This window comes from Suricata suricatta, chromosome 12, assembly GCF_006229205.1.
Source record: "Suricata suricatta isolate VVHF042 chromosome 12, meerkat_22Aug2017_6uvM2_HiC, whole genome shotgun sequence".
NCBI lineage: Eukaryota > Metazoa > Chordata > Mammalia > Carnivora > Herpestidae > Suricata > Suricata suricatta.
The window spans coordinates 22,238,198-22,263,586 of NC_043711.1; the positions used below are offsets into that span (position 1 = coordinate 22,238,198).

General features: G+C 41.5%; 1 protein-coding gene across 1 annotated transcript in view; it reads left to right on the forward strand.

The window, feature by feature from the left end:
• The window catches only part of CACNA2D3 (calcium voltage-gated channel auxiliary subunit alpha2delta 3), an 833,443-nt gene that overhangs the window by 303,322 nt on the left and 504,732 nt on the right, over positions 1–25,389 (forward strand). Inside the window, exon 7 of the mRNA XM_029917881.1 lies at positions 24,924–25,086. Within this exon, the coding sequence (XP_029773741.1) occupies positions 24,924–25,086 (163 nt within the window). The remainder of the gene's footprint in view (positions 1–24,923; positions 25,087–25,389) is intronic.

The window sequence follows — 25,389 nt, forward strand, 5'->3', positions numbered from 1 at the left end:
AATTGGTCATGGCTTAGGAAAGCCTGGAGTTTGGGGAACCTTAGGTGAGCACTTTTTGGAACCTGCTCCCTGCCTGTGTTGCTGGACTCAACTCACCCGTAGTTCCATCGTTTGGCTTGTTTCGTGAACATGGAGTCCTGTGCATCAGCTCTCCCCTTCCTTCCCTTGCCTGTTGAGAGACATGAGAGCTCAGTAGGCTACCATGTCCCAAATTAATCCACGTGTCCTGCAGCCACAGGACTGTCACCGACTCTCTGTCATTTTACCAAAACGTTCCATTAAAGGAAGATGCTGTATGAGCCATGTCTTTAAACACTGTCCAATATTTTAAGGCAAATGATTGAATAATGTATTTTCAGATCTTGGAGGAATAAATGCTCTGGGATGCTCAGTGGGCAGCTGTTATTCAAGCTTTCTGTAGGTATTTATTCAGTCGGACATCCTATCATCTTTAGAAGCTGGGAAATCCAGCTCTGCCTCAGCAGGCTGTCTTATCTCTTTTAGGGTTAATTCTGTAAAAATCCAGGAGAATTTCTTCTGTCCTTAGTTATGCATCAGAATGTAAGACTCGCCGGAGGCCGCTCATCCCTAAATCTCACATATCTGCACAGGCTCACACAAGTCAAGTCTGTAATAGGGCTTAACGCTTCCTCCTCACCTCTCAGCTGATACTACATGCACTCCGGAAACAACTGCACTCAGTTTGCTTCCCCGAGAATGCGTTTCCTTGACTTCTCATCATGCCTTCTCTTAGAGTTCTGCCGAGAAAGTCACTTGGTACAGAACCACAGGGATGTGCGGCCACTGAGCCCACATCCCATAATCAGAAAAGTTTTTCCGCATCTCCCATCACTTCATTTGCTCTCCTACCTTAGTTTCCTTTTTGCCCCATCGCCAGTGTTGTTTCAGTGCCTGGGTAGCAGTAAATACACATTTCAGTTGGTGAAATGGAGGTCTTATAATAAGAAAAATCATAAAAGTGGGGTTGCAAACAAATAAGTCATAGAATAAAATGTGCATGAAAATTGTAAGCTTAAACGGAATTTTCAGGAATTCCATGCTTGTGGCTCCTGATTTCCAAGGACACTTTAATTCTTTCTCCATTTGGGGCGCTTTTGATGGAAAATGTGGACTTGTGCTTCCATACACCAGTGTGATGGCTGCTGTTAGAAGCCTGGAGATCCTGGGAACAAACTCCAGAATCTGAAGTGTGTGGAAGCAGGGAGGCAAACTCTCGGGTCCTCTGATGGAAATGCCTGGTGGACAGATACAGAGACAGAGGCTCCAAAAGTTGAAGACCCACCCGGGTGCAAAAACAACCCTGAGCAGAACATCCACGCCCTCCACCTCAGCCCTGAGATCATTTCTGTCTGTGATGACCACAGGAGTCCCTGGGCCCTGGGACTCTTGCGGATTGTGTGTGTGGCTTTGCCTGTCCGGGAGAACCAGTGAGGTCTGGAGATGCTTGCTTCCCAATGGATTCCTGGAATCCAAGATCCCTGAAGATGGTCAGCACATCTGCTCTTAACTTCTGGGATGGGGAATGTAGAGATCAAACATGAAAGAATGCCCTCTGGCTAGGCCACATTTGGGTAATGAAACAGGAAGGACATTTGATGAGAAGTCACACATGTATTTTGTCCGCCGAGACTTTGAGACAATCCCCAGCTTCTTCCAAAACTTCCCTTCCCTTTGGTGTCTCACTTGCACAGCCGAAGTAGAGTTGCGTTTTCAGTGTGTTCCTGGGTTGCCTGCAGGCCTTCTCGGAAATCTCAAGCAGTTGGATACGTTGTGTGATCTCCATTCCCACCCTCTGGAAAACCTGTGGCTAATATTCCACAATGGCCCTGGAATCCAGGGTAGCTTCTCAGTGGCCTGGCTTCCGTGGAGTCTCAGCAGATCAAAGACTTCAGAACAGCTCAAGCATGTGAAATGATTGTTAACTGTTCTCGGTTCTGTCACAGCTATTTGTTCTCGAAAGCCCAGCCTTTACATCTTTTTCCAAAAATCGTACATGGCATTCATCCTCCAGAGCAGCTGAAAAGCTAATAGACACTTTCCTTTTATTCCACCCCCGACTATAGGCAACTCTATTGCTAGATGAGTTTATCTGAATTCCATTTGCTTAGACGTTATGAAATGAATAAATTTGAATTAATGTGTAGCTTTCTGAGGAGAGGGAAGTGATGCTTGGAGGGGTTAAGCAATGTCTGTGTCTATTGGTTTATACAAAGTTTTCATTAAGTGATGCTAAAATATACACATGGGGATTTCGAAAATGAGTTTTTCCTTTTGAACAGCCATATATTTATGTTTCTTTGGGTTGCGTTGGCGGATTAAATACATTCTCCTTTTTAGAGCGAACACTTGGGAGAAATATGCATCAATAAGTATGTAAGTTATAACTCCAGTTCCCAACAAACTGCATTTGCTGTATTTGGTAACTCTCTAATACTGTTTCTTTTCATAATAATTAGAGCAGAATTGAGATGCCATAAAAGAAACTCCAGACTTCGTTGTCATTTGTTGGAGGGAGTGGGGGAATAAGAAGCATTTGGCTTCTTTGTAAGTTGAAATTTTTATTATTGTACTTGTATTTCTAAATGACTGTGAATGGGATGGTGGTGGGTAAACTCCTGAATGTTAATCTGGCTATAGCTTCCGCTTTCGTAACATTTAGTTACTCCCTCCTGTATTACACTCTTATAGACGTTGATAGTTCAACAATTGGAGCTTTTAAACTAATGGAAGGCTTTCAACCAAATAGAATGCCTTCATTACTAGGGAGCAGGGAGATGTGAATGTGAATTGAGGTGGTTTAAACTAATCTAACATTTTCATAAAAGACTGATACCCATAATTTATGTTTATTTTCAATTTTCTTTATTTTGAATAAATGAGGGCAGGGATTTATGTTCTTTCTCATCCTTTCACATGCCTAGCCTGAGGCCCGGCTGCATTTGTCAGTATAACAAACCTGAAATATTGGGGTTAGTTTATTATTTTTTTGGCTTATGTAAATGCCACTGTGTGCCCATGAGCATTCCAGGGCATCTGTCTTCCAGAAGGAGACTCAGGGACCCAGGCACCTGCCATTACATTATCTGGAATACGGAGGTACTGGAATTGCTATATGGGGGAAAGATGTGTGATACCAAGCTCTCTCTCAAGTACTTTAGATATTGAGTGACACTTGGTCACATCTATTCACTACCCGTTGGCCAAACAAGTTACGTGGCCTACAGGGACTGTTAAGGTTGCTAGGGAATGTAGGAGATTACATGGGGTACTCAGCACTACTGTTTTAACTACCCAACACCTCACAGGTGCCTACCAGACCTTAACTGAGAGAGCGAATGAATGAATCATGAGTCCGGCTTAACTGCCTGGCAGTTGGAGAATGCTATTGCTGTTTCAAATTGATAGAGAAGTGATTGAAAAACACTGGAGAAAGGTTAACCTTAAGAGGAGTTTTGTGTATATTTGCATCCTCACAAGAGCTGTAAGGTTTGGTTGCTGGTTTTGAGTCTAGATAGCTTGACTATGCCCCACAATGAATTTTTTTTAAGGTCTCAACACAGGCAGCTTGAAAAAAATTCTGTTTTTTGATCCTAAAGGCCTCTAAAGCAAATAGCATCTTGTAGTGTATTAGGCAGAAACGTTTCACAGTCTTCGTATCATGCCTGGTAGGAATGGACCTTGTTAAGGTTACAGAGAAAGTTAACCTCCATTGACAAGATGAAATTGAAGTCACTTTCTCTTGCCACAGAGCCGTTCCCGATCTGTATTGTCATCGCGCAAGAGTTTATCCATTTTCTCTAAAACATTATCTCAAATGAAGTGTCAGAGCACTAAATGGATTTACCATCTTCCCTTATTTGTTATTTCGATGTTCAATTTTTTTTGTCCCATTTATTTATTGTCATATAAAGTTAAAACAATAACAGAAAGAAACAGGGAAGACTGGGTGAGGAAAAGATCACAACCTCACAATCATCCGTCTTATTCCTGAGTAATTGTTGCAGAATCCTTAAGGAATATCCTTTTATTGAATTTATTGTTTTCCTTTTTTTGATTCAAGACATCTCATTTCCTCAACTTATTGTCATTCAAATAGGTCAGTTCACTCAGACATATTCAGAATACTCATTAAATACAAGAAAATGTGTGATATAGGTATGTTGCAAGAGCTGTATCCTTTTCCATGATACCTTGTTAAGTTGCAATTCTGGAAAGCAGCCCAGAGCAACCAAAAATGGCATAGGTATTGGACTTGGTCACATCAGGTTTCCAAAGTAGGTTTTGGAAACCTCTTCCTAGCTGTAGGTAGCTGTGGAACCTTTAAGCAATCACTTAATCATGCTGAGCTGCAGTTTCCTCATGGGTAGGATGGTGCAGGAGAGTTTGAAGACCTTAAGAAATTCGAAGCAAGGACACAGTACCGTACCTGGGCACATCGCCCTCCAGGTACCTTCAGTTAACACTGGTATTTTATAAATGACACAGAACTCACTGTGTGTTGAAAATACAATAACATTTTTTCCTAGATTTTGCAAAATTCTGTATATCTTTGATGTGTCTAGAAAAGCTTATGATTTCTCTCCATTCCATTCTTTACCCTGACCCCCAGATATAGGGATATATAGGGACATATAGCCCACCCCAAGCATATACTAAGTCAGCCTTTGGGAGCCAAGCACTGCACATTAGGTACACTGGCGCCAACTACACTTGTTGAGTTATAACTTATTGTTTTCTTTATCTGAGAAGCAGCCTGTAAAAGACGAGGTAGTAATGGGAAAGACATTATTATAATTTGTTACCTTGGAAACTGGCAGTGGATATCACCTCCTTTTGTGGTGTGTATGCTGTGGCCTTAGATGTCTCTTCCCCTAATTAACATCTGTGAGAAATGCAGAAGTAAATCATTGCAGCAACTGGACCACTGTGATATGAAATGCTGGAATGTTCTAAATTGCATACTAATCCTCATATTCCATGAGGATTATGGAATCCTCCAATGAGACCACATATTCCATGTCTCTCTTTTCATTGCTTCTTAACTCATCTAAGTAGGAATAGCAAGGTTATCATGATGTAGAGATTAGGGAGTGATTCATTTCGTACTTAAATTGGGCTTTATGAAGAAATTTCTTTTTTAGTCTATGGGAATTGTGAAAGTTCCTTTGAAGAAGAACAACTTAGGTAGAGAATTTTAAAAATAGTTTAATACTATAAATAGGCAGCCTCCCAAATATGATTTGTCTTAGAGGCAGGGCATATGCATGAAGAACATGACCTGAAATGCAAGTATCCTGGTGGAGTCTTGTTCTTCCACGTTTTACTACTCAGTTATGGATTCAAATTCATAGGTGATTTTTTTTTTTTTTTTACTCGAACCAGGAAATCTACTGTTGGACACTAAAGGAGCTCATTATAGGATGATTAGTTAGTCCTGTAAGCTGTTTTGCTGGTTTGGACCTAGAGGTCACATGTCTTGATTGTACCTACAGTTCCCAAGTGTGAGCCATGAAATAATCAACAATTTCTTACAGATGATTTCTTGTACAGTATGTTAGCTCAGTAACTCCTTGTAAAAACTTCTATAGTAGAGTATACACCTTTTGAGGTCTATGCCAGGCTAAAAATGACCACTCCCCCAGTAGCCCCTTCATTCATGAAATTGGGCCCCAAGAACTATGCTTGTGTAGCTTGACTTCATCACCCTTCCACCCATCCCAGGACCATCATATACATGGTGACCCTATTACATTCCCTCACCTTGGATTTGGGAATTGGATCAAAAATTTCAGTTTATCCTGAGCTCATCTCTGAGTAGAAAGATGGAAACATGAAGAATCTATGGGTCTTTCTCTGCTCTGTGAACCAGTGGGCCAGGAAAGCCAGTCTGTAGAAGGGGACTGGAAAGGAACAGAAAGGAGAAGTGAGAGAACTTGGCCCAGGAGTCTGGAGGCTTTCTTGATTCTAGTTCCAAGCCTTTCCTGAAGCCTGGCTGTTTTCAGTCCCTTGAATTCCATAAAGCACTTTCATATCTTAAGATAAATTTTGTTACTTCTTAAAAAAAACACGATTAGATGATTTTTTTTCCTCGTTCACTTGTGAAAAAGACTGAGGCTCAGGGAAGTCAGTCCTATGGAGAGTTGATGGCAGTGTTTCTGAATTCTTGGTCACTGCTCCGGCAACCCAAGTCAAATTAGAATCAAAAACCAAAAGGGGGTCTTTGAGTCACTTATTTGGTAATCCCAAGATGTGACTTTGCTTTTAAGCATGACTAGAGTCAAGGATTTGACCAGAATCATTTGATCAAACTTAACTCTTCCTTTGCTGTGTTTCTGTGTGATGGCTTTGTTCTCGGAAGGCTGATCTCTGTCTGGGGCAGGATGGCTACTGGCAGCCTGAAGCAGCAACACTTGACCTGTGGCCAAAGGGTACGGGGATGTCAGTCTCCCAGTGACCATTGCATTGCCTGAAAAATGACTCTGATTGGTCACATGCTGGAGGATGAGGGACCCCTTGATTGACATCTCCGTCTATATCTGAGATCTGATTCCATTACTGAATAAGGGAGAAGAGACGCTGAGCAGACCAAAGCATTCTTGTTCATCACATTTGCTGTTTTTCTTTTCCTACCTGAGTAGAAATGGCATATGATGTTCATCTGTGTGACAGACTCCCATATGCAGTTTTTCTCCTCCAGCTGTTGGTCACCTTCCCTCCCTCCCACTCAAGAAAATCAATCTGGATACAGATGATTACAGCTTATTGTTCATATAACCTTAAATCTACTCTAACTAATTAGAAAAGTCAGTCCTTTGCAAATGTGAGTTCTCCCATCATTAGTAGTAACAAATGAAACATATCCCACAATTGCTGGGGGCACACATTCTGGGGTGGAAGCCCCTGCTTTCAGATGGATGTTATCTAGATCCATCTGAGGTTTACGGTGAGGATACCACCATCAGTACCTTTTTTTGTATCAATTGGTACCTTTTTATCAACACCTTATTTGATATAAGGTTACGTATTTAAAATACATTTGAGTGCCTCCCAACAGCCAGACATTGTTGCAGGCAAGGGGCTTCCAGTTACAGACAAGATAGAAAAAGTCACTCAATTCATCCGGGGCTCAAGTTTTCAATGGGGGGAAGATGGACATAAACTTATGAACAAATAAAAAGAAGTTCAGATTTTGAGTGAAATAAAGATAATAAAATGGGGGTATTGGGCCTGTTGTTGTCCAATATGGTAGCTACTACCCATGTGTGGCAATTTAAAATCAAATTTAGGGGCGCCTGGGTGGCTCAGTCGGTTAAGCGTCCAACTTTGGCTCAGGTCATGATCTCACAGTTTGTGGGTTTGAGCCCCACGTTGGGCTCTGTGCTGACAGCTAGCTCAGAGCCTGGAGCCTGCTTCACATTCTGTGTCTCCCTCTCTCTCTGACCCTCCCCTGCTCATGCTATCTCTGTCTCTCAAAAAAATATATAAAAAACAAAAAAATTTTTAAATAAAATAAAATTTATTAAAATGAGATCAAATTGAAAAATCAGTTCTTTGGTCTCACTAGTGATATTTCATGTGCTCCATAACCACAAGTAGCTAGTGGCTATTATATAGACAGTGCAGATACAGAATATGTGAGTTCTGTTTCACTGGACTTGACAGTGACTGGAAAGATATAGCCGGGGGTGCTTAGGAAGGCTTGCTTCAAAGCTGGCATTTATCCTTGGAACTAAAGCCTCCCAAGCAAAGGTCTTAAGGAATAACATTCCAGCCAGAGTGGACAGTAAATGCAAAGACCCTGAGATGGAAGTGAACTTGACTATTTCAAGATCCAAAGATGGCCAGTGTGTATGATTGAGTTGGGGAGGCAGGGAAGAGTCAGATCAAGTCGGATCTTGGGTTTTATCCTGCACCAGTGGAAGCCATTGCTTGAGCATTGATAGCTTTGTTTAATTTTTGAAGAATCATTCTGGCTGTTGATGGGGAAGGGGAGTGGCAAGGTTGGAAGCAGCACATAGAAGGCCTTCAGAAATCATTTGATGAATGAAAAAAGTGGTGGAAGGGCCCAGCCACGCTAGGGTGTCCATTAGTTCGACATCTCCTTGCTAGGGCTTTGGCCCTTATAATGGAACTTATGGAGGGGTTTCCAGCATGGTGTCAGACTGAGTGGTCAGCCAGATAAGCCCCCGATAAGTCCTGGGTCCTTAGAGCATGTGAGTTCCTCCAGCAGTACCCCTTGTCTCTCAAGGCCAGTGCTTGGCTCACTGGTGGCGGTTTTCAGCTCTTTGAAGCCCCCGTCAAGTCTTGCTTCCCTGGGCTATTCATGCCTTCTTATTCCTTCATTTATCCTTACTGCGTACCTGTGTGGGCCAGGCATTGTATTCGGTGCTGGGATTACGGTGGCACAGGATAAAACCGCTGTGGTCCCTGCAGACACATACCTCACACTGCAGATGGATCCTGTCTCAACCAGATAACCACATGGGTAATTGTGTGGTGACCCTAGGATAAGTGCTGTACATAAGCGATTCAAGAACACGCAGCAGCGACGTCCCCAGTCTGCCCTGAGGATGAGATAATTGGGCTGGATCTAAGGAGGAATGAGGATTCTCTACGTGGCAGCCAGAGAAAGTGTTTTGGATGAAGGGAACAGCATGGACAGAGGCCACGGGGACCACGGAGCCGTGGATGGACTAACGGCCCAGGGAGGCTGGGAGGAGGGAACAGAGGCGAGGTGGCTCCAAGTTGCGGGGCTGGGCAAAGTGGGTAAGGGGGGCCAGCTGGGAAGTCCACTGCTGGGGAGTGAGAGATGACAGTGTTCTCTCCTTGCCTTTTCAAATGCTTCCCTCTGCCCTCTGTCTGCCAGTCAGGTCCACCATCTGTCGAAATCCTGTTGCTAGAACTATATGAAATTACCAACAAACAACTGTTTTTGACCTACAAAAAAAGGGCAGCTTTTTATACAGCACAACCCTATACTGTGAGTTAAGCACTAAACTGAGTGCTTTTTCTTTTTGTGCCCCTTTATTTATTGATTTCTCACAACGACTCCACTGTAATGTGGGTGGTTGTGATCCCATTTTACGGATGAAGGAACTGAGGTTGTGGCTGAGCAGCAGAGCTCGAGTTAAATGCTCCACTCTAAAGCTCTGGAAGCGAAATGCCCAGTGGCCAGCTAGCTTGCAGGAAGCTGCGGTCCAAGGCCTGTCTGAGCGGCCTCTGAAGCAGGCCGTCACCACTCACTCGTATTGGAATATTCTCGAGAGGCCAGAGATTCCAGATGGCTGGGAGACGCATGTTCATTATCTGTTTTTTTCAAACAACTGTGACATTTGGGGAATTATAAATGAGTTAATGTAACATTAATACCTAGAAATATTCTGGAACAGATCATTAAAAAATCAATTTTCACACATGAAGGAAAGATGAGATCATTGAGTAGTAATCAGACAGCACTAGACCTTTGGAGAGGGGCACGGATGAGTAGCAGTAGATGTCGCTTCCCCACAGGATACACATGCACTGCGGGTTTGGTATTTGCTTGGCTCATTTGGAACTAATATTCCTAGTAATTTTTATTTTTTAATCTAAGTTGTCAAAAACTGGCCATCATCCCAGAGCAGAGAAGGGGGGAAACATGAGGAAAAGAGGAGAGAACCCAAACATATTAAGAGCCTGCTCTGGGCACTGTGCCCATTGCTTTTGTACATTTTATCCCATTCAATCTGCAGAAAGACCTAAAGAGGGAGTTATCACCATTGCCTTTTCACAGATAAGGAAACTGAGTCACAGAGATGTTAGAGTGTCCCCAGGAAGCAAACATGGTTTCGACCCTGGGCATCAGGCTCCAAAGCCCCTCCTCTCCTTGCTGTAGCCGGCTGGTTTCCTGATTCACAGCCAGAGCACAGGGTGAAATCCAGGCAGAGGGGTCCCTGGGACAGGAATCAGGAGGCCCACCCAGATTGCTTCACCAGCTGGGAACTAAACTCCAGGCAGGAAGTGGGAAGGCTCTTCCCAGGGGCTGGGACATGGAAATCTTTCCGTAAGTGGTGCAGACAAGGAATGTTGTAGCCATTCATTCATCCCAGCACCTGACCCAGGACCTACTGGCACTGGATGTGGGAGTAAGAAAGGTGCTTTGTCTCTGGGAAGGACAGAAGCTCCTGAAATCCTGGGATGTGTGGGTGGGGTGTCTGCCTGCCCTTAGGGGGTTTACCATCCAAAAAACCCTTTAATGCCTTCCAGAGGAGCAAATACCATGAAAAAAAAGAGCCAACCCCCCACTGATTCCTGAATGGGGGGAGGAGATTAGAAGAGGCAGGGTGACTAGGAAGGAGAAAGGTGTCAGGGGAATGGGAGAGCCCTGGATCTTGCTGGTGAGGTTGAATGCTTACCAACCACTGCCCTTGATCGAGCTCTCACCTGTGAGAGGAGCTTGGCGTGCAGCTTTGAAGGAGTTCATGGGTTACCTCCTGACTTTGAGGAAGTTGAGGCACATAACAATCAGGTAGGAAGAGACGGTGATGGTTAGGTGGATGGGACTGGGGCTGGGAAGAGACTGAAACCAGGGACAGGACCAAGTGGGGAACGTGCACAGGACAGAGACCCAACCGGGCTGGAGGCACACGTCCATGTGGGGCCTGGGCTCTGAGGCGAGGCTTCCTGGTAGGTTCTTGGAGGTCCTTCATCATCAGGACGTGATGAGGGTACCATTTAGGACTCAGTGCTTGCAAGTAACCGAAACCCACTCCAGTGAGCTTGGACCAGCCACAGAGTTTATTATAAAGACTGAGGGGAGCGCCTCAGGGGATCCCAGGGCACCGCTGCTCCCTGCCCTGAAGGGTTGGAGCCTGGGGCCAAAGGCCTCTGTGGAAACTAGCTTGTTGTTGCGACAGTAGCAAGAGGGCCGTGTGGCAGGAGTGGGGTGACAGGCCATTCAGGGCAGGAGACCAGGTGGGCCAGGTGGGCGGCTGCCTTTCAAAGCCCAGGGAAGGACTTATTCTGAGGGTAGCAGGGTGGCAGGAAACCGCTGGCGAGTGACACAGTCTGATTCACGTTTCTGAACAGTCCCTGTGCTGCCTGGATGGATGGCAGGGGATAGGAAGCTGGCTGGGAGCCCAGCGGATAGGCAGTTGCCGCAGCCCTTTGCGAGGGGACAGTCCCTGTGACCACTAATTTTATGTGTCATCCCGGCTAGGCCATGGTGCCTAGTTGTTCTTTTGGTCAAACACCAGCTCCGATGCTGCTGCGAAGGTATGTTTCAGACTTTCAGTCAGGAGACTTTGAGTAAAACAGGTCGCCCTCGCTAATGAGGGGCATCTCACCCAACCAGCCCAAAACCTCAAGAGCAGACAGATTCCCTGAGAAAGAGGCAATTCTGCCTCAAGATTGCAACATGAAAGCCCTGCCTGAGTTTCCAGCCTGCCCAGCCTGCCCTGTGGAACCTAGGCTCAAGACTAATAGCTTACCCTACAGATTTTGGATTTGCTAGTCCCCACTGTCAAAGGAGCGATTCCTTTGATAAATCCATATCTCCCTCTCTCTCTGAGTCCTTCTTTCTAACGGTTCTGTTTCTCTGGAGAAGCCAGACGAATCCATTCACTTACTCATTGGGTACTTACTTTGCTTGACCATATGGTCTGGGGCCTAGCCCTAGGCCGGATTGTACCAGTTGGAATTGTCCTCAGGATCAGTGGCAAGTAGGTGAGAGGGACACAGGCCCAGCTCCGAGGAGTTTACAGTTGGCTGGTTCGACAGGACACACACATAGGAAACAATTGGAGAACTTTATAGGCAGGATTTAACTGAAGCCAAAATGTGTGGAGCAGATACTTCTCGCCCATGAAGCAAGCCCTCTGTGGGGGGTGGTGGCTTGTAGTCTGTTTTGCAACTTACCCTGAAGGAAGGGGAAACGGAAGTCACCCTTGGAAAGAGTATGTCTCAGCCTGGGCTGCACATTGCAGTCACTTGGGAGAGGCTGAAAAAATACCACCTTGGGATTCGCATATAATTGCTCTGAGGTTTGTCTTGGTCATCTGGATGTGGAAAAGCTCCCCAGCTGGAGTTGAGAAGCAGTACTTAGGACATCTTGACTAGGAGATTAGGTGCCTCTCACCTGGAAGGAGTAAGGAGCCAACCAGAGCAGGGTCCAGAAAACCTATATGTCCTACAGGATGCCTGTTTTTGTAAATAAAGTTTTATTGGAACACAGCCACACCCATTTGTTTACGGATTGCAGTTGGCTACTTTTGCTAAAACAGCAGAAATGGATGCTGTGACAGAGACTGTCTGGCCTGCAAAGCCTAAAATATTTACTGTCTGGCTCTTTACAGAAACAGTTTGCCAATCCCTAAACTAGGAAGGGATGGGTTTTCAAGGAGGTGGGTGGTGTGGGAGAGGCTGGGCCACCATTACTAGAAAAGCTTACGGTCCTCGAGTTGAGATACAGCCTCAGAAGCCTTCTCAATACATATAGGCAGTCACCACCAACCAGTCGGAGCGTTCACGCAAACTGAAACCTCGTTGCCCCCTAGTGATATTTCCTGTTGAATCTGAAACTTGATTCTTCATGGTGACGGGAATCTAGCTGAAATCAATGAGAAGGCTTGAGCTGTTGGATTCTCTAAGCTGGCAGAGTTGTAGAGCAGTGAATTATTTTCCGTGGCAGCAGTGATATCAGAACTGAAATGGACATATTCGGTGACAGTGTATTGAAGGGGTGGGAGTCGGCCAGCAGGGGGATGCCCAGACAGCCCTTGGGGAAGCTGCGTGTATGGTCGTGGGGGTATCACAGCGCTCCTGCCTTGTCCTCCTCATCTTATGGTGATTAGCGTAGACCAGCAATTCCAGCCCCTTCTGGAGTCACCTTTACCCCATTACTCTGGATACCCCTTTCTGTCTGAATTTGTGACACAGGTTGTGCAACAATACTGTGGCTCCTATAGCTTCCCTTCCCCCAGGCCATGGGAGACCTGCTGAGAACATGCTGCAGAACCACAGGGCCTGGAAGAGCTAACTGCAAAGATGCGTCTTAGGAATGTAGCTCCAGTGAGAGACCTGGTGACCACATGGATTCTGAGGTTGGTCATTTGATCAGTTAGTCAACCAACAGGTGCTAGGTGCTGAGCATATAACCGTGAGTAAATAGGTTCCTGCAGATGCAGAACAAGTCCCGGGGGGGAACTGCATTAGTGAAGCATCACACGAGAACTTGTAAAGGGGTCACCCTGGTAAATGCTGAGAAGGACACTTACATGATCTGCAGTATTTGAGGAGTGCTGTAAAGGACACCTCTCAGCCCAGATACGCAAAGTGCCCACAGTATACTCTCAGAATGAGTTAAAGGCTCTGAGAAGTCCTGAACTGAAGAAACCTCTTAAACCCCAGCTCTTCCTGTGTTTCCCAAACTTTGCTTACCATGGCACACATAAAAATTCCTTATGAATAATCCATGGAGTGGCTTTCTGTTGCCCAGGTCATCATTTGGAAATGCTGCTTTGGAGCACTACTGAGAAATTCTGCGCCCAGGCATGCACAAAGTGAGCTGCTGGGATGCCCAAAGAGAATATGTCACTTTTATTCCTATTTACTCTTATTATTATTTGTGCAGTTTGTCTTATAATGTCCATGTGTTAGTATACCAGGTGGTAGGTAGTACACATGAATTATGAATGAATACAGAGGGAGATGCTACGCAAAACTTTTTTGAAAAAGACTACGTTTTTAGAGCAGTTGGAAGTTTACAACAAACTTGATGGAAAGTACAGAGATTTCCCATACACGTCCGTACATGCATACCCTCCCCTGTGATCAACACCGCTCACCAGGATGGTACATCTTACTGAGGATGAACCTGCATGGGCACCCAAAGTCCATGCTTTACTTTGGGGTTCACTGTTGGTGTCTTGCATTTTCTGCATTTTGACAAATGTCTAATGGCATGCATCTTTCACTAAAATATCATACAGACTGTTTTCAGTGTCCTGGAAAAACTTGGTGCTCTGCTTATTTATCCCTCTCCCCCCACCATCCTTGGCAACCACTTATCTTTTTACCACCTCGAGAGTTTTGCCTTTTCCAGAATGCCATATGGTTGGAGTTGCATAGTACTTCTCAGATTGGCTTTTTTCACTTTGTAAGATGCATTTAGGTTCCTCCTTGTCTTTACATGACTTGACAGCTCCTTTTTTTCAGTGCTGAATAATATTCCATCGTCTGGAAGTACCACAGCTTATTTGTTGATCTCCTGAAGGACATCGTGGTTGCTTCAGGGTTTTGACAATTATGAATAAAGCTGCTGTAAACATCTGTGTGTAGGTTTTGTGTGGGTGTAAATTTGCATTTCTTTTGGATACATACAAGGAGCATGATTGCTGGATCATATGGTACAAATATATTTCGTTAAAAGCAAGCAAGCAAGCAAACAAACAAACAAAAAATACCTGCCAAACTGCCTTCCAAAGTGGCTGTAGCATTTTGCATTCCCCCCAGTAAGGTAAGAGTGCCCGCTGCTCCACATCCTTGCCAGCATTTGGTGTTGTCAGTGTTCTGGATTTTGGCCATTCTAATAGGCAAGTAGTGATGTCTCATTTTAATTTGCATTTCCCTGATGACATGTGACATGGAGCATCTTTCTACATGCGTTCTTGCCACCTGCATATATCTTGTGTGGAGCTCTTTGTTAAGGTCTTTAGCCCATCTTCTAATCCAGTTGACAGTTTTGTTATTGTTGAGTTTTACGAATAGTCCAAATCACTTGTGTCTTTGGCAAATGTCACTTCCCAGTCTGTGGCTAATCTCGTTCTGTTGACAGTGTCGTTCACAGAGCAGAAACAAGGTTTTCATTTTAATGAAGTCCAGTTTATCAATGATTTTTTTCATGGATCATGTCTTTGACATTTTACCTATAAAAGCATCACCATAGCCAAGGTCCTCTTGGTTTTCCCCTGTGTTCTTTTCTAGGAGTTTTATGGTTTTGCATTTTATATTCAGGTCTCTAGTCCATTTTGAGTTAATTTTTATGAAGGGTCTGTGTTTATTTTTATTTTATTTTATTATTTCTAATGCTTTATTTATTTTTGAGAGAGAAAGAGACAGACAAACAGAGTATGAGCAGGGACAGGGCAGAGGGAGACAGAATCTGGAGCAGGCTCCAGGCTCTGAGCTCTCAGCACAGAGCCTGATGCAGGGACCTGAGCTGAAGTTGGACATTTAACTGACTGAGCCACCCAGGCCCCCCTGAAGGATCTGTGTTTAGATTCATTTGCTTGCGTGTAGATGTACAATTGTGGCTATGCCATTTGTTGAAGAGACTGTCTTTCCTTCTTTGTCAAAGATCCGTTGACTTCATTTGTGTGGATCTAATTCTGGGCTCTCTATTCTGTTCTGTTGATCTATTTGTTCTTTCACCAATACTGTGCTCTCTTGATTATATTCATATTATAGAAAGTCTTGAAGGTGGCTAGTGTCAGTCCTCCAACTTTGTTCTTGGTCAGTATGGTGTTCAAAATTTTTAGTGAAAGATATACTTGATTTATTCAAGCCGGGAATTTTTTATTTCAAAAACTTTATTTTTTCCTTTCAGAAATCTCATAATACCCTGCTGCAAGAGTTGGCAAACGACAGCCTGCAGGCCCGATCCTTTTTGGTAATTTTGAAAATTTCTGGTAAAGTGTGAATGCAGCCCAGACAGGCCCATTCTTTTGTGTATTTTCTGTGGCTGCTGTCACATCACGATAGCACACTTTAGGAGTTGCAGTCAAGGCTCCATAGCTGACAAAGCCTAAAATATTTACTACCTGACCCTTTACAGAAAAAAGTGTGCCTACTAGCCCTGCCTTAGTGAATCACTTTTCGACACCCCTGCATTCAGAGCTGCTGCTGCGCTGGGTTCTGGGGAATAACACACCCATCAATCTGCCCCTGGTACATTTTGCTGCATTTTGTCCCCTGGATTAGTGTTCTTTGTGGCCCATCACACTTAGTAGGCTATCAGATTTACTCACAAAAGAACTAATTCACTTTGACCCCATGGGTGAAAGGAATTCGGAAATACTGAGATGGACTAAACATTATCTTTTCCTTGATCAATAAGGACAAAGCCACTGAGCCCCATAAGTATAGCAAGGAGTTCGAAGCGCCAAGAAATTCTTCTTATTTGCAGTGAGTCAGCTTCTTCAAAATCAATATGGAAGGACAAATGGAGTTGGGGAGGAGGCACGAACTCCATCAACCGTGGTGAATGATGAGCACCATTGAATGAAATCCTGCCAGTGCTTTAGTCCTTCCTTCGTTTGCATTCTGGTCTGAGTGAATTATTCACTTAAAGGGCAGTTTAAAGCTGCCTCCAGATAGCCTTGTGAGGAACTGTGATTGCACTGGCCTCACCAGGCCGGCGGAGGCTTTGTGTGTTAATGTAGCATTCAGTTATAATGAAACAATGGCATTGAAGGCTTGAGTTTTTAAAAACATTGTAATAGGACGCGAAGAACTTCTGTCTGTGGAAGGTTAAGACGTCAGTTAACACGGAGCTGTGGGAGCAATCCCGACTGACAAATTTCCTACAAAATAGAGCCTTTCAGAAGAAGGGGCCTCCCCTTGTGTGGGCAATTCATGGGCTACTCGAAGTGTTTCTGCCTGGTAAGGCGTTCCCTGGTTCATGTTTCAGCAGAAAGGTATGATTTCTTTTGTTCCTGGGTGTCACCACAGTACATTATGTTTTAAAAAATCGTCATGGGTGGAACTTGTTAAACTGAGTTTTGTTTCTGTAAAGGTTTTTTTTTTTTTAAATGTTTATCCATTTTTTGAGAAAGAGGGAAAGACAGAGCGTGAGTAGGGGAGGGACAGAGAGAGATGGAGACAGAATTGGAAGCAGGCTCCAGGCTCTGAGCTGTCGGCACAGGGCCCGATATGCGGCTCAGATTCATGAATCAAAAGATCATGGCCTGAACCAAAGTTGGACACTTAGCTGACTGACAGGAAGCCCCCAATTTTTAATGCTTATGGTTCTGTAAAGGTTTTTTATTTACTAAGAAAAATTAAAGTCTTTGTGACTTAAAATTTTATTGAAACAAACTCTGTGTAGTAAAATGCACAGTTCTTTGGCATACAATTCAATGAATACTGATAGATGAATGAATACACCTGAGTTACCCAAACCTCATCAAGAGAGAGAACATTCCCAGCAACCCACAATGTTTTCTTATGTCTCTTTGAAGTGGTTCCCCTCCTTCCTGCCCACAAACAGCCCATGATTGCTCTCGCTATTGAATAATAATTTTGCTTGTTTAGAACTTCATGTAAATGGGATTGTACCTATGTTCATTTTTGTTCCTGGCTTCTTAAACTCAAAAGGTTTACGAAATCCATCCATATTTTGAGTGTATCAGTAGTTGGTTTCTGAGTAACAATCCGCTATATGAATGTATCACAGATTTGTTTATCTTTTCATCTACTGATGGGCAGTTGGCTTCTAGGCTTGGGCTATTGTGAATGGGGCTTCCATGAACATTCACACAATATTTTCCTGGCTATGTTTCCATCGGGTAGATACCTAGGGGTGAAGTTATTGGATCATAGGGTAGATACATGTTTAACTTCACAAGCAACGGCAAAATGTAATTCCAAAGTTTTTGTATATCCATGAGCAATGCATAGGATTTCTGCTTACTCCACATTCTTGTGAACATTTAGTGTTTTCAGAAAATTTAATGTTAGCTATCTAGTGGGTGCAAAATTGCATCTGGTTGGTGTTTTATTTTGCATTTCCCTATTGACTGATCATGTTGAGTACTCTTTGGCTTGCATATTGGTCATTCAGATACCTTCCTTAGGAAGGTATTCACATCTTTTGCCTTCTATTTTCATCAATGTTTGAGTTATAGGAGTTCTTTACATATTCTGGTCTAAGTCGTTTGTCAGATGTGTATTATGAATTGTGTTTCCTCAACAGTGGTTTTTCTATTTGTTTTAATAATAGTGGATTTAATGATCAAAAGTTTTGAAATTTTTAAAATCTAAATTCTCAGTTTTTAAATTTATAAGTGCTTTGTATGTCCTAAGAAATCATTGCTTACCCGAAGGCTATAAAGATATTTATCATTTTTTTGTTTATAAGAATATTATAGGTTTAGCTATTCCATCAAAGTCTGTCATCCATATTGAATTAATAATGTGTGTTGTGAATTAGGGGTGAGGATGTTTTCCTTTGGTTAAATATTTTTCCCATTTAATAATGTAGGTGCCGTTATTGAAACTCAGTTGACTGTATATGTACAGCTTTATTTCTGGACTCTCTGTGTTCCATTGATCTCTTTGTCTATTCTATTGCCAATGCCACACTGTTTTGATTAATTAGGTTTATAGTAAGACTTAACATCAGGAAATGTGACTCCTCGGATTTTCTTCTTTTTCAAAATTGTTTTTGATATTTTAGATCCCTTTCATTTCTCTATAAAATTTAGAATTAACCTGGAAACTCCTAGAAAAAGACCACTGAGATTTTTATTGTGATTTCACTGAATTTTTAGATCAATTTAAGAAGAATTAACATCTTAATACCAAGTTTTCCAATCCTTACGTAAGGCATCTCTTTTCATCTGTTCAAACCTTTTTAAATTTCTCACAGCAATATTTTGTAACTTTCAGTATACAAGTATTACCCATAATTTAAAAGATTTATGTCAAAGTATTTTATGTTTTTTATGCTAATATAAATGTTATTGTTCCTTCAATGTCAATTTTCAATTGTTCTTTGTTACTATATTGAAATACTATTGATTTTTGTCTATTGATTTTGTATCCTGCGGCCTTGCTAAAACTCACTAGTTGTAGTAGATTATGTGGCTTCCTTAGGGTTTTCTACATAGACAATCATGTTGTCTACAAATAAAGACAGTTTTTCCTTTCCAATTCCTATGGCATTCATTCATTCATTCATTCATTCATTCATTCATCATACTGCAGTTGCCAGGACCACCAGTACAATGTTGCACCAAAGTAGTAACCCATTCTTGCCTTGTTCCTGATCTTAGGGGGGAAATATTCAGTGTTTCATCATAAATATAATGTTAGCTGTAGGTTTTTTTTATAAGATGCTCTTTATTAGGTTGAGGACATTTAATGGTATTTCAAATTTCCCAAGAGTTTTTATGATGAGCTGAAGTTGAATTCTTACAAATGCTTTTTCTGCATTTATATGGTCATGCAGTTTTTTTCTTTATTCTGTTAATGTGGTGAACTGTGTTGATTGATTTTTCAAATAAGCCAACCTTGGTGTCAGGATGGCCGAGTGGGCTAAGGCGCCAGACTCAAGCGTCAAATAAGCCAACCTCAAATTACTGGGATAAATATAATTTAGTCACTGTGTATTATCCTGTTAATTATAGTTGGCTTTGATTCAATGCTGTGTTAGAATTATTGGATCTAGGATAATGAGAGACATTGATGCATAACATGTTTTTTCAGATATTCATGTCTGACTTGGTGTCAGGGTTATGTTGCCGTCATGAAATAAGTTGGGAAATATTCCCTCCTCTAATTTTCCTAGTGTATATCAGATAGTTTCTATTTTTTCCTTACATATATGATAGAATTCATCATTTAAGGCATCTGAACCTGGAGCTGTTTATATTAGCATGGTTAGTAATTGTGAATTAAAATTTTTATGTATATATACAGACAGTTATATTTTATATTTCTTCTTGTGTCAGTTTTAGTAGTTTCTATTTTTCAAGGAATTGATACATAACTCAAGTTATCAAATATCTGCATAAATTTGTAATATTTCCTTATTTCATTATCTGTAGGATCTATTATAATGTTTCCTCTTTTATTCCTGATACTAGTGTTTTGTAACCTCTTACATTTTTCTTCATCAGTATAGCTAGGGTTTTAAAATTTCATTAATCATTTTAAAGAACTAACTGTTGATATCACTGGTGGTTTTTCATTATTTTTTTCCATTTTATGGTTTATGCTTTTGTCTCATTCCTTCTTTCATCACTGAGTCTCATTTCTTCCTCTTTTTAATCTTTTTACAGGAATATCTTAGACTATTAAACTTAGAATTTTCTTCTTTTATATTATAATTTTTTAAATCTGTAAGTTTTTCTCTAAACTGTTTTAGCTGTTTAGCAAATGTTGATATTTTTTCATTATTGTTTGTTTTAAACTATTTTCCATTTTCCCATGTCATTTTCTTCCTAGACACATGTATTATGAAGTACTGTGCTTTTTAATTCCCAAATCTTTGGAGTTTTCTAGACACCATGCTTTTTTAGATATCATTGATATTTTTCATATCATTATCATATATTGTCTTCCAAAGCTCTCCCATTATTATCAAAAAACATAATATGTGGATTTCACTCATTTTAAGTTTACTGAGACTTGTTTGGTAGTCCAGTGTGTGATCTGATAAAGAATGTGTGCTCTGCAATTGTTTGGTGTAGAGTTCTGTAAATTCAATGAAGTTATGTTGGTAAGTAGTGTTGCTACATGACCACCCCACAATAAATGTCCTTAGCACTGAGTCTTATCAGGCCTCCGTGGTGGGCAGCATTTCAGATGCCTGTCACAGCTCCTCACTGGAAGAATTAGTGCATATTATGTGATGGCATCCATAGAGAACGCTTAGAAACCTGAACGTGGATTCCTTTGAACTTTGCCCCCTTTAGTCTCTTCTCGTGCCTGATACTGCTTTATATCTTTTCACTATAAGGAATCTTCTCAAAGAACAAACCTTTGATTTTATTCATTTTCTCTATTGATTTCCTGTTTTCAATTTAATTGACTTCTGCTCTGCAAATAAAACAAAATTATTTCTTCTTTTGGTTATTTTGGATTTAATTTGCTTGTCTTTTTCTAGTTTTCTGAGGTAAAAGGCTAGATAATTATTTTTCTTTTCTAACACATGTGTTCAATGCTATGAGTTTTCTTTTAAGCTCCTACTGTATCTCACAAATTCAGTAAGTTGTATTTTAATTTTTCCTCAGTTTAAAATTTCTTGAAACTTCTTTTTTGACCCCTGTATTACTTAGAAGTACATTCTATAATCTCCAAATATTTTGGGATTTGTCCAGATATCCTTCTGTTATTGATGTCTAATTTAATTCCAGTATCATATAGAAGCAGCCACTGTGTGATTCCAATACTTTTAAATTTGTTAAAGTGTGTTTTATGGCCCAGAATGGGGTCTGTATTGGTGATTGTTCCCTGTGAGCTTGAGAAGAATGTATAATCTATTGTTGCTGGATGAAGTATTCTTTACCTGTCAAGTAGATCTCCTTGATGGGGCTGTTCAGTTTAACTATATCCTTACCAATTTCCTGCTTGCTCGGTTGGTCCGTTACTGATAGAGGGTATTGCAGTATTCAACATCATTGTGAATTCATTTATTTCTCTTTGTAGTTCTATCAGTTTTTACCTCACATATTTTAACACACTGTTGTTAGGTCCATATATAGTAAGAATTGTTGTTTTTCCTTGGAAAATCGATCCCTTTATCATTATGTAATGCCCATCGTTTTCCCTGGTAATATCCTTGCTTTGAAGATTGCTTTGTCTGAAATTACTATGTCTATTCTGGCTTTTTTTGGATAAGTGTTAGCATGGTATATCTTTCTTGGTCTCTTCTACTCTGTCTGTTCTTTATGTATAGGGTGGGATTTTTGTAGATAGCATATCTTGTTTTTTCATCTACTCTTACAGTTTCTGCTTTTTAATTAGTGTATTTAGACCATTCACATTTAAATTGATTAAATGTGATTATCAATATTGTTGGGTTAATATTACCATATTTGTAACTGTTTTCTATTTGTTGGTCTTGTCTGTCTGCTTCCTTCCTCTCTCTTTCTTCTTCCTTCCTTCCTTCCTTCCTTCCTTCCTTCCTTCCTTCCTTCCTTCCTCCCTCCCTCCCTCCCTCCCTCCCTTGTTTTCTGTTTAAAAAAAAAACAATTTAATGTTTATTTATTTTTGAGAGAAAGAGAACACATGTGAGCAGGTGGGTGCAGAGACAGAGAGAGGGAGACAGAGAATCCCAAGCAGACTCCAGGCTCTGAGCTGTCAGCACAGAGACCCATGCGGGGCTCAAGCTCATGAATGGTGAGATCATGACCTGAGCTGAAGTAGAAAGCTTAACCCACTGAGCCACCGAGGCACTCCATCTTGTTTTATGCCTTCTACTTTTTTCTTTTTTGCCTTCTTTAATTTTTTGCCTGTTGATTTCCTGTTTTCAGTTTAATTGGGCTTCTTTAAGTGAGCATCTTATATGAATTAATATTTCTTTCTTAGCATATAAATTATACTTCTTTGAATATCATTTTAGTGGTTGCTTTATATTTTGCAATATACATTTACAGCTAATTCAAGTCCACTTTCAAGTAACCTTGCATCACTTCATGGGTACTACAGGGAGCTTTTGACCTCCAGTAGTCCCAGTTCTTTGCTTTTGTTCCTGTAAAACTGCTGCCATTCATTTCACTTATCCATAAATCATAATCACCCAGTAATTTGTTGCTCTTATTATTTTGAAGAAACTTATCTGGTAGGTCATTTAAGAATAAGAAAATGAAGTATTTGTTTTACTTTTATTTATTTCTGCTGTAACACTCTTCTTTATATAGATCAGTGTTTCTGACCTATATCATTTTTCTTCTTAAAAGAACTTTTAACATTTTTTGTAAGACAAGTCTACTCACAGAAAGTTTCTTCAAATTTTGTCTGTCTGAAAAGGTCATTATTTCTCCTTCACTTTTGAAAGATAATCTTGCTGGATACAGAATTCTAGGTTGGCTGGCCTTTTCCCTGAACACTACATATTTTACTCCACTCTCTTGTTGCTTACATGGTCTCTGAAGAGAAATATGATACATTTCTTGTCCTTCTTCTTCTGTAGGTGAGATTTGTTTTCCTTCTCTTTGGATTTTCAAGGTTTTCTTTCTGTCTTTGGTTTTTTGCAACTTGAGTATAATAAACCTAGGTGTGAATTTTTTATATTCATGTGGTTGGTGTTCGCTGAGCTTCTTGGATATGTGGTTTGGTGTTTGCCATTAATTTGGGAAAATTCTTAGCCATTATTATTTTAAATATTTCTTCTGTTCCTTTTTCTCTTTCTTTTCCTTCTGGTATTCTGTTACATATCTGTTACACTTTTGGTAATTTTAACAAAGTTCTTAAATATCCGACTCCCCTTTTTTTTTCTTTGCCTTTCTGTTTGGGAAGTTTCTTTTGACATGTCTTCAGGCTCACTCATTATCTCCTTGGCTATGTCCAGTCTGCTAATAAGCCATCAAGGGCATTCCGCATTTCTATTGCAGTCTTTTTGATTTCTTGCATTTCTTTTTGATTCCTTTTTAGGATACCATCTCTCTGCTTATATTATCCACCTGTTCTTAACTATTTTCTAGATTCTCTATTAGTGCCCTTAGCATATTAATCATAGTCTTTTTTTAATGTCTATTTATTTTTGAGAGGGGGGGGAACGAACAATGGGGGAGGGGTAGAGAGAGAGGAGGACACAGAATCTGAAGTAGGCTCAAGGCTTCGAGCTGTCAGAGCCTGTCGCAGGGCTTGAACCCATGAACCATGAGATCATGATCTGAACTGAAGTCAGATGCTTAACTGACTGAGTCACTCCGGTGCCCCATTAATCATAGTTATTTTAAATTCTCTGTCATAAATATCATATGACTTCACTCATATGAAGATTTTAAGATACAAAATAGATGAACATAAGGGAAGGGAAGCAAAAATAATATACAAACAAGGAAGGGGATGAGACATAAGAGACTCTTAAATATGGAGAACAAACAGAGGGTTACGGGAGGGATTGTGGGAGGAGAGATGGGCTAAATGGGTAAGGGGCATTAAAGAATCTCCTGAAATCAGTGTTGTACTAGATACTATCTAACCTGGATGTAAACTTAAAATAATAAAAAAAATTCTCTGTTTTAATTCCCACCCTACCTACCATCTTGGAATACTGCTCAGTAGATAAGAGCACAGACTCTGGAAGTAGAGTGCCTGTGTTTGAATTCTGGCTCTGCACATCAGCTGTATCATCTCTGACAGGATATGTCAGTTCTTTCTACTTTAGTTTTTTTCATTGGTGAAGTGGGAATACTCACAAAGTCTGCTTCATAGAGTTGTTAGGAGAATTGAAGGAGTTAGCTTGTGAAAAGCACTTAGAACAATGTCCGGCACAAAGTAAGCATTCTGTATACGTTAGTTGATGCTGATCGTGACAGTGACTGAGTTGATGATGAGACAGCCATGTGTACAACATGCTAGCACACTCCCATCCAAGGGCTGTTACCTGGGATCTCTCCATGCCTGGGGTGCTTCACCCCTCTCCCCATGCCCACACAACTTGATCCTCCCATCCTTCAGTCTCTGCATGACTGTCACCACTGCAGCGAGACCTTTCCTGAGCGCCGTAGAGAAACACACAGCCCTTCTGCTACTGCTCCCCGCCCCTTGCCCAGTTTTGCTATTTTCCACAGCAAGTATGGCTATCCAACAAACTAGAAGTTTACTATTTTTTGTGGACTTCAAGTCTCCTTCAATTTAAATGTAGGCTGCATAGGGGCAAGGTCTATCTTCAAACTTTAAAGAACTAAAATATTTTTAGGGCAGTTTTCTCTATGGTCATATAAAGAAGTACTGTGCAGTTTCTTGCAGTAAGGTTTTCTAAGAATATTTAACGACATTGGGAAATATTTATATAGTGCTGTCACATCTGGGCAAAAGCAGCCATAGACAGTAGGGAAGACTTAAAAGAGATAGCGTGACCAGAGCAGCGTCCGTGCACACAGGGGACCGCCCGCAGCCTGTGCCCACGTCTGTCTGAGTTCACAGCCTTCTGCCCTAAGCCACAAGTAATGCTTTTTGGCTTTCTCTTTCAGTATGAATACTTCAACGCAGTGTTGATAAACGAAAGGGACAAAGATGGAAATTTTTTGGAGCTGGGGAAGGAATTCATCTTGGCCCCGAATGACCATTTTAATAATTTGCCTGTGAACATCAGTCTGAGTGATGTCCAAGTGCCAACGAACATGTACAACAAAGGTAAGGCTCAGTGCTGCGGCTCCTTTTGGAGGGCGAAGAGCAGGGCTTGTGAGGGACCGCGCCAGCTGGTTTGGGGTGTTGCGTTTTAACACAGCTACGAGCCGGGTGTGTCAGCATGAGCTGGCCAGGTGAGGCGTGTGTGCCTGTCATACCTGGAGACAGCTCGCTGTCTCCCCAGCTGGTGTGTGCATCAGACAACCTAGCATGGGTTCCAGGGGCTGGCAGAGCTTTCCTGTGAAGGGCCAGATAGTAACTGACGTGGACTTTGTGGACCTTAGTCTCTGTTCCAACTACTCAGCTCTG